This window comes from Mirounga leonina, unplaced genomic scaffold (assembly GCF_011800145.1).
Source record: "Mirounga leonina isolate KUSES-001 unplaced genomic scaffold, KU_Mleo_1.0 Mir_92, whole genome shotgun sequence".
Lineage (NCBI taxonomy): Eukaryota > Metazoa > Chordata > Mammalia > Carnivora > Phocidae > Mirounga > Mirounga leonina.
The window spans coordinates 9,396,758-9,412,855 of NW_023270852.1; the positions used below are offsets into that span (position 1 = coordinate 9,396,758).

At 41.1% G+C, this 16,098-nt stretch overlaps 1 protein-coding gene across 1 annotated transcript in view; it reads right to left on the reverse strand.

Annotated features, from left to right (window-relative positions):
* Window positions 1–661: 661 nt before the first annotated feature.
* The window catches only part of SYT9 (synaptotagmin 9), a 150,537-nt gene continuing 135,100 nt past the window's right edge, over window positions 662–16,098 (reverse strand). The window contains exons 4-6 of the mRNA XM_034995270.1: window positions 5,409–5,529; window positions 3,837–4,008; window positions 662–1,236 (exon numbers count right to left, since the gene is read on the reverse strand). Coding sequence (XP_034851161.1) covers window positions 1,065–1,236; window positions 3,837–4,008; window positions 5,409–5,529 — 465 coding nt within the window. The 3' untranslated portion in view covers window positions 662–1,064. The remainder of the gene's footprint in view (window positions 1,237–3,836; window positions 4,009–5,408; window positions 5,530–16,098) is intronic.

Sequence of the window (16,098 nt, forward strand, 5' to 3'; positions counted from 1 at the left end):
CTTTATCTAATATGGCATTTGACTGTCACAAATGTTACCTGGTGAATGCAATTTGTTTTTGAGAGAATGAGTTAGTAAATAAATAAGAGAGTGAGTCAATGGACAAAGATGGATGGGGGAAGCATAAATGAGAAGTGATGGGGTAGGGGGTTGGTGAGTGAATGAATGAAGGTGTGAGGCAGAATGATGGCTCACTGTGTGCAAGTATTCACTCCTCTCTTCTTCCTTGCACATAGAACCCTGGTTTTCAGTTGGGCATATTTCTACCCAACAAAAGAATACATTTCCCACATGTGTCCATGTGGCTATTCTGTGACTAAGTTAAACATAGGGTGATGTGTTGCATGACACATCAAGGAAAATCCTTTAAAAGAGAATATGTGTGCTTTTAGCTTTTGTCTCTTTCCACCTTTCTGTGACCTGGAAGATATGTGATGGTTGGAGCTTAGCAGCCGTGTTATTCAGTGAGGCCTCAAAACAAAACAAACCCATACTGGGACAGTGAAGCAGAAAGACAGAAGTCTAGGTCTCTATTGATCACAGAGCCACTATAACACCCTGGACTGCCTCCTTCTGGACCTTTTTTTTATGTAAGAGAGATATAAATTTCTATTGCATTTGTTGTTGTTGTTGTTGTTGTTTTATCACATGTAATTGAATCTGATACTAACCAGCTTGTCCAGGATCACAGGTTAATGCTAGAGCCAGTCCTGGAATCCGGGCCTCCTCTCTCCCAGTCTCGAACTCTTTCTGATGCCACACATAAGTCACCATATGGCAACCTGAAACTCCACATTCATCCAGATCTTGCAGATACCTTCCAAATATCAACCCAAAGCCATAACATGGAATCAGAGAATCTCTATCATTTTTGAAGAGAAACAAAGTGAGGGATGAATGATCAATGTTCAAAACCTACCAGAGAGGTGGGGTGCATAGACTCAACCTTAGATTGAACGCAATTTCCAAAAGCTCCAGGAAGGGCAAACAGAGAAACCCATTGGTGACCACAGACCTGGTATACTCACACTTTTGGTGGCTCCTGCCTTTCAACAGCAAAGCATTTATTCTTCCACGAAGTGCAACATGTGGGAATAGGGTCTTACCTCTACCAGGGAATGCCAGTGTGCGATGGGCTTCCGAGGATACGACAGCATTTCACTCCAGTGGTCTCTGCCCAGCCTCTCAGCTTCGTTGCCTACTTGACACACGCCGATGATCTCATTATGACCTACACTGTGAAAATGGCCCACAATAATTTTTTCTTAAAATTTTGGTAAGAGCAACAACTACTCAATTAAACTAGTAGGAATGAGGGCAAGGGTGGTTCTTCTCCTTCCCTCATTTAAACTACAGGACAAGCTTAACAGCTAATAGGACTTGGGATCCAATATTGTACTTGGGGGCACAGAAAGGAAGAGTGGAACACTAGGTGGCCATCACACACCTTGGCTTTTTTGACACTGGCATGGCTTAGCTTGTTTCTGATGCATGCTAAGCATGACAACTCTGGTTCTAGAACTAGGTTGACCTCCAGGTCTTCAAGTCTATATCATGAAAAGGAGGCCATCTGAAAGGAGTTCCTTGCATTATGGCTGCTCAAATTCCCATAAGAGGCAACCAAGTATGGGTAAGAGAGATGCGCCAGGTAGGGCAGCAGTGGTCTGGAGCTTACAAAGGGGGCAGGGTGGAGACAGCTCCTGGGTCTCCTTGCAATCCCTCTCTTCAGAGAACATGCATCCTGATGCTCTCCCCTCCTTCCTTCCAAGCCCATCTTTGCTTCTTTGACCCGACTTGATTTCCCTCCTATAGAAAGATACTTAGCTCCTGTAACTTCAGGGCTAATATTTCTGAAATTTTCCCTGGGTACGTCCCTACCTTGGGACAATTCTTCCCCCTCAGTAGTTTTTGGTTAGATGTCATCTGCATAACTAGAATGATATGACCCATCCTTTCTTGTTTTTAATTTTTTTATTCTTATGTTAATCACCATACATTACATCATTAGTTTTTGATGTAGTGTTCCATGATTCATTGTTTGTGCATAACACCCAGTGCTCCATGCAGAACGTGCCCTCTTTAATACCCACCACCAGGCTAACCCATCCTCCCACCCCCCTCCCCTCTAGAACCCTCAGTTTGTTTTTCAGAGTCCATCGTCTCTCATGGTTTGTCTCCCCCTCCGATTTCCCCCGCTTCATTCTTCCCCTCCTGCTACCTTCTTCTCTTTTTTTTTTCTTAACATATATTGCATTATTTGTTTCAGAGGTACAGATCTGAGATTCAACAGTCTTGCACAATTCACAGTGCTTACCAGAGCACATACCCTCTCCAGTGTCTATCACCCAGTCACCCCATCCCTCCCTCCCCACCCCCCACTCCAGCAACCCTCAGTTTGTTTCCTGAGATTAAGAATTCCTCATATCAGTGATGATATGACCCATCCTTTAACTGTTTGGGATCAAAACTCATGGGCTTTCTTTTTCCATCCTGCAAAGATGAGTGGTTTTTCTCCTATTTGTATGTAGGGAATAAGGGCGAGACATGGGTGGGGGAGTGTGAAGGATATTCGAGGCTATGCTCATTAAAATCAGTTGCATGCAGAAACCCCATGAATTCTGCCATGGATTTTTCCAGGCAGATTCATGAGTTTACTGAGAATTGAATTGAAGCAGAGCTCATATAATCAGATTTGTTGATGCGGGAAACTTGGCAATCGCTTGAAAAAAGCTGGCCTAGCTTTCCACGGTTGGTGGGCAATGGCCCCTCCTGTGGGCTGACACCACTGGTGGTGTGTTTCCTACGGAGAAGACAGGATAAGGTCTATTGCCTGACGTGGGCTGTCACACCCATGGGCCGCTGAGCTAAGCCATGTGTTCCTGGGGCTGGAAGACGGTTCTGCTTGACCTAGGCATCTGCTAGAAAGAGTGTTCGGGGTGCTGAAGCTGCCCTACTGACATTTCAGGGGTATATGGGAACATTCTTAGCTACAAATAATATTTGTAAGATTATACTCGAAGTCAGAATGATTTTTTTTTTTTTATATAATTGTGCCCAGACCGCATGGGAAGTTTCCAATTAAAAAGAGACTTTGCATTTCAGTCTAATGACTGGTTTAACATGTCTAATTCCCTGTTGGTACTTCCTTTGCATATTAAAATGACTGTTTTTCAAATCTGTCCTTTAAATACACAATTGGCCACAATGCAAGCTATAAATATCTCTTCTGTGCTGTATTAATTAGAAAGTCGAGCATCTTATACATTTTAATGTACCCTGTCATCCATACTGATTCTAGCATTTTCAAGAGAACATTTCTGTTTGCTTTCAGATTTAAGTGGATGGAAATGATCTTTATTAAACACATTGGGAGAAGGGAAAAAAATAACAGAGTTATGTATTTAGAAATGTTGGTGGTGTGGCTAAAGGAATCACTCTGCTATTTTGAGTGGGATCTTCCCACAAAGGCCAGGCAGGATTGCGTGGGAGAAGATTAAGACCTGCAGGGCCCCAGTTTCCCAGGCTGAGATTCTGGGGAGTGTGCAGGGATGGAGAGGGGAGGAGGTGGGGAGGATGGGGAGGATGGGGAAGGAGAAAGAAATGAAAAGGGGGAGAGCAAAGAAGCACTTGGGTAATAGGACTCTACAGCATGGTGTGGAAAATGCCGACTCCTGTCAGTCAGCTTTCCCTCGGGGGCTCCCCTGACTCGTTTCCCACAGCCTGGGCCGTCAGCTGAGCATGTGTGGCCGCGCACCCCCTCTGCCCTCCCTGCCCCAGGCATGGTCAACCTGCCCCAAGGAGAGAGAGAGAGAGAGAGAGAGCTCCAGGCTTCTCACCGGTCGTAGTCCATGACAGCTATGGACAAGTGGATTTGGTCAATGTTCTCGGGAGGGACATCAAAGACTATGGCTTCGTTGTAAACAGGGTTCAGAGTGTTCCTCTTGGTGGATGTTTTCCTCTTCTTCAGTCGTCTGCCATCACACATCAGCGACACTTTTACATAGGGATCTGTACAAGCAGGAGAAGCGGGGGGGAATGTGAGGATAAATGTGGGTTCAGGGGGCAGTTTCATCACGATGGGGTTCCACAGACAATGGGAGGCAGAACTCCCTTACCTGCCTGTGGCCTGGAATTTGAGGATTTTAATTAATACGATGCCTGGGCCGCGACGAGAGTTAGGATAATTAAGACATTCATTCAAGAAGAAGCACAGCACTCTGTCTCCTCAAAGTGTGTGGAATTTAAAAAGGGTGTGAAAACATCTGTTATTGAATTAGAAAATATTCCAGCTAGATTCAAGACCTGCCTGGCTTCAACAGGGAGAGGCGCAAAGGTAATTCCAAGGCAGGGGAAACAGGCCACAGGCCCCGAACTCTGAGCCGCCCCAGAGAATCTTCCTAAACCTCAGGTCTTTAGGAAAGGGACAGGCAGAACACCTGGATGACAGGGAGAACTTTGGGGAGAGCTGCCTGCAGCAGCATGGCAGGGAAAGAAAGCCCAAGGGCTTGCTTGTGGTATAACACTAGCAGAGGGGGACAGGTGACAAGGCTGGTCCCTGCTTCCAGTGGGACTTTTCTGGTTCCCCCTCACTCTCCTTCTGCTCAGTGGGGAGTTCCCTCTCTCCTCACCTGCACAACCACTGACTCCCCGTACACTGTCCAGGAGGAACTCAGAGGACCAGAAGGGGCCACATCTTTTTTTCTTTGAAAAATACTGGAGGACAGTAAGCAGGCTCTATTGCATCCGGTGTCCTTTGATTTCTGTGATCAATAGCCAGCGGACTGGGTGTCTTAAGCAGAGGTTGTATAGTAGGAACTGCGTATTGGGGCGTTTTTTGTTACGGTTTAGAATTTAAGTGTACATGCTTGATTCATTGGCAATACCAAACTGCATAGTTCACTGATGGGCTTTTTATGAGGATATAAGATTGTTTTTCAATCTTCCATAGGCCAGAGATGGTGATTGCTTATATCTGAGGAAAGACTCAGTTAGATAAACTGTATCAGCGTGTGTAAACTATAGGACAAATTCACAACTATGGTGAGAAGACCTAAAAGAGAACAATAATGATTATTCAATGAAGAAGACCTAAGAGAGAATAATAATGATTATTCACATTAGGTAGCATATAGTATGTGCCAGGTACTATTCTTATTTTATAGGCATTAACTCATTTAAACTTACAACAACCCAAGGAGCCAGATACTATTATGACCCTCATCTTACAGATGGGGAATCCGAAGCACAGAGAGGTTAAGTGACTTGCCCAGGGTCACACAGCCATGAGGTCTAGCACTGGGATTAAACCTAGGTAGTTTGGTCCCATGCACCTAATTACTCTACCGAAGACTTCATGAAAGTACTATATTAGAACCCTATGAAGAAATCTGAATTTGAGAATGTCCCACCTGATGCTCCTGTTATGTCCATTGCCTTTAAATTCCTTGCTTTTATAATGGTAATGGTCAGCCTGCCAGCAGTTGGAAGATAGCAGAGGGAAAACATCAACTCTCCAAGATCCACATTGTCCTGTGGAGAAAGCACAAAGGGACGCATTAGAAAGTGTCCTGAGCCCAGTGTGCATAAGGATCAGCTGCAGGGCAGCTCTAGAAGGGATGCACTTCTCCTCTTGCTCCTCTTGTGAGTCCCTGCTGTCTCTCCCTTCACGTCAGTCACATGGAGAAGAACAGATGCCTGGACTTTGGGGGCCCCTGCCCCTAAGGAAGTACAGCCCACACTCAGATGGCAAGGCTGTGGGGGCCACGCAGGACTTCTACCACCCTCTATCCAGCCCTCCGCAGCCTCACACAGGTCCCCACAGCCCTGAATGCACCCCCCAGAGCCTTAACTATTTCCCAGAGTCCCCCATGTGGCTCCATTCATAGTGCCACCACAATCCCCCAGGGCCCCCAGGACAAAGCTGCCTGAAGAGGGGCTCTGTAGGATGGCACAGCCCCACCAGCAGCCCAGACACACTCTGCACACAGCCCTGAGCAGCCTCCTGCGGCGTCTCAAGCAGGTCCCCACTTCTATGGAGTTTCCCCCCAGAGTTTTTCCCACAGGCTCTACATCAGCCCACAAAGTCCTCCAAATAGTCACTATCCCTATGCCTCCTTCCCTTACAGCCCTACACACTCCCTGACACAGCACCCCCAGGATGGCCATAATACTTCTGTACACTCCACTCCAGCAGACACCTCGCCCCAAAACACACACATGTGCATGCACACACACACACACACAGACACAACCCTTCACCCGCCAGAGCACTGCACACAACCCGGTCACACACTACGTGTGCAGACCAACACACAGCGCCACTGGATCCTGAAATACCTAGTCCCTACCATCTGGCTCTAGACAAGGGCCCTGCAGACCCCCACACACCATCCACAGTCGTGGACACACGCAGACACTCACCCGGCCCTGCCCAGCCTCACACAGAGCCCTGCGCGGGCTCCACCCAGGGAGATGGGTTGGTGACCCCCTGCTGCTGGCCTCAGGGGCTCCCACTTAACTGCAGCTCTGGCCTTCTCTTGGTGTGTCCCTAAGGAGCCCGTTTCCCTCTGCTGGGGAAGACATCTCCTCAGGCAGTGTGCAGCCATTCAAATAGGTCAGAAGACATGGTCTTCTTTCTCCTTTTTAGCCCAAGGAGAGTGTTACCAGAAAGGAGGGGGGGAGCCAGTTCATTTAGTTTCAATATCTGTGATACCTAACGTTATTGAGCTGGGAGCCTTCATCTAATTAATACAGTTTCATATTGACAATGCTCTGGGAAGTCCGGGTTTTGCCCTCAACATCCACAGCCTCCCGTCCTCCTTGATTCTCCAAGGATGCTTCTATTTTTAGAAGCAAAGATTCAGTTCTGGAAGGTCATCTCGCCCAGCCTCCCTACCTTGACCGCTTCTGCAAGAGGATGAGGCAAAGGGAATCTGTTTGGTGGCTAAGGCAGATGGATTGCTCTGCATCTCCGTGCATCGCCTGCCTCATGTAAATAAATAACCTCACTTTGCAGGCCAGGCTCTCTTGGATCCTGGAGCCCAGATCTCAAGAGACCCAGGAGGCCGGGCCTTTCTGTCTGGGGTGGAGAGACCAGAATTCTACAGGAGCTGGGGTGTCACCTGGGGCAGGCACTGGACCGTTTCATGCTGCTGGGCTTCCCATTGCAGGATGGAGGTCTGCTCTCCCTGAAGAGGGAGGATCTGACCCATCTTCCTGCTGGTGGCACAGGAGAAAGAGAAACAACAGCTGTCCCCACAAATTATCTTTTTCCTTCCACACTCCCTGCCCTATTCCTTTGCCCTTTAACTTCTCCTGCCTGCCTTAAGCAAAAAGGCCAAAACACCTGTTCCTCCCTCAGGGGGCTGCTCACTGCACCTAGCTCACCACCCCCTTCTCTCCTTCTGCCCAGAAAATCTGAGTTTGACAAAGCAAAACAGGAGTGACCAGAATCATGCCTAGGAAGCTTCATCATCACCAAATTCCCCAGCATAAAATTCTGGAAGGCCTGCACTTACCCAAGCTCTATAGGGTTCAAGATGTGTACCCCAGACCCTGCCCTCGAGCCCAGTGCACATAACTGAATATGACAAGTCAGTTACTTTTGCCTTAAGTACATTTTCTTCCCAACGTAAATCCCATTCACAAATACTCATAGTATGGCTCTTTGCTCATGAGTTAAACTAAAAAAAAAATTAAGCTTCAGACTTGGTGATAGAGTATTCGAAAGGTCAGCTAGGGCTGAAGTCCACATTTGTACTTCCAAAAAAACAAACAACAAAAACCAGAAAATTAAAGATAGTTACCAAAGAGAAAATGCTTGATTTGATTTCCAAGTGCTTTAAAAATAAAATTAAAAAGTTAAAATTTTCTAAGTCATGCAAGTAAAAATGAAAAAACTCAAATAGAAACTCTTAGTGAAACAGTAAAAATCCTTTTCTTATGTATATACACCCTCTGTACCACTCCTTTCCCCAGAGTAACACTGTGAATAATTTCTATTTTTCTTTTCATCCATCCATCCATCCACTCATTCACTTATTCTTTTAACATTGGCTATGGTTGTGGTGGTTGAGCACTGCTCTTTTCCAGGTGCTGGGAGCTGTTTTTGTAGTAGGGGAACATCAGACGCCATCCCTTAAGGACAGATAGGCTTGCAGGGATATGGAACAGGAGTTGATGTCACCTAATGTTAATTCTGCTTTTTCCCCACTAGCTGATGTTGATTTGGGGTCAAGAACGTATAGATCTTGATGTTAGCAAACATTTCCTTAAACCAGTGGTTCTCAGTTAGGAGCAATGTTGCTCTCCTGGGGGACATTTGGCACTATCTGGAGAAATTTTTATTGTCACAACTGGGGAGGCAGGTGTTACTGACATCTAGCAGCTGGAGTCCAGGGTTGCTGCTAAAATCCTACAATGCACAGGGCAGCCCCTCCCTGCAACGAATTATCTGGTTCAAAATGTCAATAGTTTCAAGGTTGAGAAACTGCCCTACACAGGAGTATTTATATTGTTTGTAAAAATTTTTCCAGAGTGCTGATAAAAGTCAAATATAAAAGGGTGGTGCAGCGTTTGGCTTCTTTTTCAGCTTGACAGGAATCAGATATGCAAAGCGTCACCAGTGGCTGTGTGCCCTGGGGGAGACAAGGGGCAGGAAAATGTCATATAAAGAAATGCTTCATTTGCTCCTGCTTTGTATGGGCAAGTTCAGTATAGTCGGCAAAATATATTGGGAATTTATAGCAAGTGTGAGTGAATTCTCCACCTGCCAATCTGTAATGTGATATGTTTGCCTGTAGTGGTCTATGATAGTTCTAGTTTTTGTCTAATTAGTGCACTTTTGCATTCCTCTTCTTAGGTTCTTCCGGTGAGCTCCTTTCCAATTCCATGAAGTTCTAGAAGGGCTGCTGCAGGAATTCAGGCTTAGCAAAATATTCATGCCCATGTCCATTGTTGTTTATTCAGGGATGAGTATGGAACCCAAGCAAGGCCACTTAGGGTCCTTTCTGGGATTGAAAAATTGATACTGAAATGGAGAAATGATCATTTTATTGGGATTATTTGTTGAAAAGATATGAAACTAGAATTGTAAGGTTCTTGTACTGTAAATAGCATACATAGTATAATATTACTTTAAGTTAGGCTGTGTATGTTAAAGATGTACACTATAAACCCAAAAGAAATGATTAAAATATTAAAAGATGTATAGCTAATATGCCAAAAATAAGATAAAATGGATGCTTTAAAATTATTAAATGTACTGCATGAAGCACTGGGTATTATACAAAAACAATGAATCATGGATCACTATATCAAAACTAATGATGTGTTTTATGGTGACTAACATAACATAATAAAACCAAATTAAATTAAAAAAAGAATACAGTATATATTAGAAAAAAAATAAAAATATTAAATTAATCCAAAAGAAGACAGAAAATGGAAAGAGAATAAGATTAGAAGAGACAAATCTGACAGAAATAGAAAACAATAGGATGGTAAATTTAAACCAACTATTTTCACAAATACATTAAATGTAAATGATCTTAGCATCCAGATAAAAAGCAAAGATTGATTAAGTAAAATAGCAAGACTCAACTGGTCTCTATAAGAAATGTACTTTGAATATAAAAATATAAGTAGATTAAAAGTAAAAGAATAAAAAAAGATATGCCATACTAACACTAATAAAAAAATTGGGGTGGCTATATTAATATCAGACAAAATATATGTCAGAGCAATGAATACAACCAGGACAAAGAGGATCATTTCATTATGATAAAGGGGTCAATTCATCAAAAGCACATAACAATTCTAAATACTTATGCACCAGATAACACACTCTCAAAATACATGAAGCAAAAGATAATAGAACTGTGAGGATAGACAAGTTATAGTCAGAAGTTTGAATACTTGAACAACACTGTCAACTGACTCGGCATAACCAGTGGCATTACAAAAGCCCTCTATCAAACATCAGCAGAATACACATTCTTTCCAAGGGCACCCAGAACACCAAACAAGAAAGACTATATTCTGGGCCATAAAACAAGTTTCAATTAAATTTGAGAAGATTCAAAGTGTATTTTCTGGCTGCAGTGGAAATGATTTAGAAATCAGTAACAAAAAGATATCTAGAAAATCTCCAGATATTTTGAACTATCACACTTCTAAATAACCCATGGATCAAAGAAGAAATCAAAAGAGGAATTAGAAAGTATTTTGAACTAAACTGAAATGAAAACATGACATATTAAAATTTGTGAAAGGCAGCTAAAGCAGCACTTAGGGGGAAATTTATAGCACCAAAATGCCTATATTACACAGAAGAAAAATCTCAAGTCAATGACCTCAGCTTCCATTCTAAGAATCAGAAGAAAAAAATAAGTGAAAACAAAAAATAAATAAAAACAAAGTAAGCAGAAGAAAGGAAATAATAATATTAAATAAAATACTGTAAAGAGGGGCTCCTGGGTGGCTCAGGTCATGTTCCCGGGGTCCTGGGATTGAGCCCCGCATCAGGCTCCCTGCTTGTCCAGGAGCCTGCTTCTCCCTCTTCCACTCCCCCTGCTTGTGTTCCCTCTCTAGCTGTCTTTCTCTCTGTGTCAAATAAATAAATTAAATTAAATTAAAAATACTGTAAAGATGTATATTTCAAACAATAGAGTAATCAACTAAAAAAATAATAGGTATAGCAGAGCAAGACCCAAGTATATATGCTGTCTACAGGAAACCCACTTAAAATATCATGACAGAGATAAGTTAAAAAGATTAAAAACAATTAGGCCATGTAAACACTAATCAAAAGAAAGTTTTAGTGACTCTGTTAATATCAAAGAAGATTTCAAATCAAGGAATAGTACCAGGAAGGAAGGGTCAAGTCATCAAGAGGACATAATCTTAAATGTATATGCATCTACCAACAAAAATTCAAAATACATTAAACAATCTGATAGAATTAAGAAGGGAAATAGGCAGGGGCGCCTGGGTGGCTCAGTCATTAAGCGTCTGCCTTCAGCTCAGGTCATGATCCCAGAGTCCTGGGATCAAGCCCCACGTCGGGTTCCCTGCTCTGTGGGGAGTCTGCTTCTCCCTCTCCCACTCCCCCTGCTTGTGTTCCCTGTCTCGCTGTGTCTCTCTCTGTCAAATAAATAAATACAATCTTTAAAAAAAACGAAAAAGAAGGGAAATAGGCAAACCCATAAGTAGAGTTGGAGATTTCAATACTGCCCTATCAGTAATTGACTTAACAAGCAAGCAGAAAAGAAGTAAGGATATAAAAGACCTGAGCAATAATATCAACCAATCTGACCTAATTGTCACTTACTTTACCCATTATTACTCCATCTAATAACAACAAAATACATATTCTTTTCAATTATACACCAAACATTCACCAAGAGAAACCATGTTCTGGGTCATAAAAAAAAATTCTCATTAAATTCAAGATGACTGAAATCATATAAAGTATGTTCCAAATAAGACTAAAATGAAACTACAATGCAATCATAGTTATCTGGAAAATCTGCAAATATTTGGGAATTAAACAGTATTTTTCTAAATTACTCACGGTCAAATAAGAAAAACCACAAGGGATATTAAAAATTAATTTGAATGGAATAAAAACAAAAACACAACATACCAAAATTTGTAGGACACAGACTAAACAGTGCATATAGGGAAATGTACAGCAGTAAATGTTTACATTCTGGAGCGCCTGGGTGCCTCTGTTGGTTGGGCCTCTGACTCTTGTTTTCAGCACAGGTCATAATCTCATGGGTCATGAAATTGAGCCCCACATCAAGCTCTGTGCTCAGCAGGGAGTCTGCTTGAAGATGCTCTCCCTCTGCCCCTCCCCCTGCTCTCTTTCTCTCTCTCTCTCAAATAAATAAATAAATCTTTAAAAAATGCTTACATTCAAACAGAGGTATCATTTCAAAACAATGATCCAATCTTCAACTTAGGAACACAAAAAACAGGAGAAAATCAAACACAACATAGATAAAAGGAAGGAAATAATCAATATGAGTAGAAAATAATGAAATATAAAAAATGGAACCACCTACAGAAAATCAATGAAACCAAAATCCTAATAAGACTGATCAAGGGGGTGCCTGGGTGGCTCAGTTGGTTAAGCAGCTGCCTTGGGCTCAGGTCATGATCCCAGGGTTCTGGGATGGAGCCCCACCTCAGGCTCCTTGCTCAGCAGGGAGTCTACTTGTCCCTCTTCCTCTGGCTTATGATCTCATTCTCTCTCTCTCTCTCAAATAAATAAATAAAATCTTAAAAAAAAAAAGACTGATCAGGAACAAAAATTAGGAAATATTAATTACCAAATTAAAAAATGGAATTGGGTACATCCACACAGATATTATAGACATTAAAATAATAATAAAGAAATATTATGAACATTTTTATCCCAATAAATCTGACAACTTAGATAAAATGAGCAAATTACTTGAAAGCCAAAAAACCACCATACTAAAGAAAAAATAGATAACCTGAATTGTTTTATATCCACTAAATAAATTGAAGTCATAGTTAAAAACCGTCTTACAAAGAAAAGTCAAGCCCATTTAAAAATAATGCCAATTCTTTATAAGCTCTTCCAGAAAACAGAAGAGGTGGGAACATTTCCCAACTTATTATATGAGGATGCAATATCCTGATACTAAAACTGGACAAAAATATTTTAAGAAAACTACAGACTAGCACACTCCTGGACACAGACACAATTACCCTTAATAACATTTTAGCAAATTAAACCCAGCAATATATTAAATAGGAGATATATCCTGAATAAGTGGTATTTATCTAGGGAATGCAAGTTTGGCTTAACATTTGAAAATATTAATCAAAGTAAACCATCATATCACATACTATAAAGGAAAAACCATATCAACAAACACAATCATTTGAAAAAAGTCAATACTCATTCAGGATAGATGCCCTCAGCAAACTAGGAATAGAAGTGGGCTTCCTTCTATTAAAAAGACACCTATAAAAAACTACAGTTAACATTAAAGTTAATGATGACAGACGTTCTCCCCTAAGATTAGGGAACGAGGCTAGGACATCTGCTCTCACCACTTCTGTTCGACATTGCGCTAGAGGGTCCAGCCAGTGAAATAAGGCAGAAATGAAAGATATATACATTAAAAGGGAAGAAGTGAAACTGTTTTATTTGCAGATGCAATGATTGCTTATGGAGAAAATCCTTAGGAATCTATAAAAAACTATGTAAACAAGTTCAGCAAGGTCAACAAGGTTAATACAAAGCAACATTATTTCTATATACTAGAAATGAAACAATTAAGAATTGAAATTTAAAAATACATATGCATTTATTTATTTATCTTTGTTATTGTTTTTTAATTTTTTTTTTTTTTTTTTAGAGAGAGAGAGTACATGAGGGGGAGGGGCCGAGGGAGAAGAAGAGAGAGAATCTTAAGCAGACTCCACCCTCAGCACAGAGCCTGATGCGGGGCTCGATCCCACAACCCTGAGATCATGACCTGAACGAAAATGAAGAGTCGGATGCTTAATTGACTAAGACACCCAGGTGCTCCAAAAATACATTTACATTTATACTCACAGATAAATTTAACATATTATGTGCAAGACCTGTACAATGAAAACTACAAAACACTGCTGAGAAAAATTAGATAGGACATAAACAAATGGAGAGATATTCCACATTCACAAATTAAGAGACTCAACGTTGTTAGGATACTAATTCTTCCATAATCTGTAAATTCAATGCAATTCCAATTAAAAGCCAAAATACCTTTTGTAGATGTTGACAAACTGATTCTAAAATGGAAATGGAAATATAAAAAACCCAGAATAATCAAAATAATTTTGGAAAAAATTTCCAAAAAAGTTTTGGAAAATTGAAAAATTTAATACTACCTTACTCTGAGGCACAGAATAAAACCACAGTAATCAATAATCAAGGAGGTGCTGGCAAAAGGACAGACATACTAATGAATGAAACAGGATAAAGAGGCCAGAATTAGACCCTTGTTTATATGGTCAAGTGATTTCCTACAAAGGGACCACATAACTTAATGAAGAAATTTACACTTTTTAACAAAGAGTACTGGAATAGTTGGACATCTATTTAGAACAACAACAAAAGAAGCATGACCTTTCTTCACATGATAGGAAAGAATGTGATGAAAATGGATCATGTAAGCACTGAAACTATGAAAGTGCTAGAAGAAAGCACAGGAGTAAATGTCTGACTTTGGGTTAGATTCCTTAGATGGACATAAAAAGCACAAAGCATAATAGAAAAAAACTGATATATTGTGCTTCATTAATGTTAAAAATCTTCTGCTCTTCAAACTCATTCTTAAGAAAGGCAAAGATTAAGTAAGCCACAGGCTGAAGGATCATATTTGTATAACGTACAACCAATGAAGGACTTACATCCAGAATACATAAAGAATTCCTACAACTCAGAGAAGCCACCTAACAAAAATATGGGCAAAAGATCTGAACAGACACTTCGTCAAAATTACATTAAACCATAGTGACATACCGCTACACACTGACTAGAATAGCTAAAATGAAAGACTGACAATATGAATGACTGCCCAGGATGCAGAACAATTGACTCTCACGAGCTCTGCTGGAAATGCAAAATGTTAAAACCATTCTGGAAAAACCGTTTGGCCGTTTCTCCTAAGCTACACATACACTTGCCGAATGACCCAGAAATCCCACATCTGGTTATTTCTCCAAGTGAAATAAAATCACACATCCATGGGGCGCCTGGGTGGCTCAGTCGTTAAGCGTCTGCCTTTGGCTCAGGTCATGATCCCAGGGTCCTGGGATCAAGCCCCGCATCGGGCTCCCTGCTCGGCGGGAAGCCTGCTTCTCCCTCTCCCACTCCCCCTGCTTGTGTTCCCTCTCTCGCTGTGTCTCTCTCTATCAAATAAATAAAATCTTTAAAAAAAAAAAATCACACGTCCATCCAAAGACTTGTGTGCACTTGTCGTGAGCCCAAACCAAAAAGAAAACCAAATGTAGCATCAAATGGTGAATGGACAAAGTGGTATATTCATTCAATGGAATACTACTCAGCAACCCAATGGAAAACTACTAATGAAAGAAACAACACGAGTACATTGCAAAAGCGTTATGCTGAGTGAAAGGATCCACACACAAAAGGCAACACTGTATGATTCCCTTTATGTGAAATTCTGGGAAAAGCCAAATTACAGTGACGCAAAGTAATCCGTGGGAATGAGGGACTGGGGGCTGGGAGGAGGGGACTGACTGGAGGAGCACTGGGAAACCTCTGGGGGTGACAGAAATAGTCTAACATCACTATTTTGGTGGTAGTTACATGATTGTATACATGTGACAAATCTTGTACACTTGAAATTTGTTCGTTTCATTATGTATAAATTAATAATGGGCATTAAAAATTCTGAAAAGAAACATTTTGCAGAGAACTCTACTTTTGTCTTCTAATTTTACTGCCTTGAGTTCAGAGAATATGCCTTAATGATTTCAACCATTTAAAATATTATGCTATTCTCTTCTATTCCTGTCCCATTCACTTGTGCTCAAGTGTGCTCAGTGTGGATTCTCCATTTGCCAGGGCCAAATTTCTACGTGTCTATTAAATCAAGCTTATTCGTTTTGTATCTAAATTTTCTTCCTCCCAGAATTTAATTATTTATGCTTTTGTCTTTTAAAATACATTTTTTTTTGGTTTTGTTTTGCTATTCTATTATGTTTCACAGCCAAATTAACATTTAAACTATGGTTAAAATATTTCCATTTCTTTGCTCATGGCAGTTTCTTAAAACCCACATCATCCCCCCTTTTGAGATACATTTTTCATTTTGCTTGAGTATGTCCTTGAGAATTTTTTTTCCAGGGAGGGTTCACATATAGTTAAAATAATCTTTATTGTGCTCTAATTCTTAAAAGAAGTTGGCTGGGCACAGAATTTAGGTTAAAATTATATTCTCTTAGAATCATTTTACATTGTCACAATGTCTCCCAAGTACTTCATGTTCCAGCTGGGGTGTTTGATGCCATTCTTTTGTAGATATTTTTTTCCTTTCAAGGAGGTTT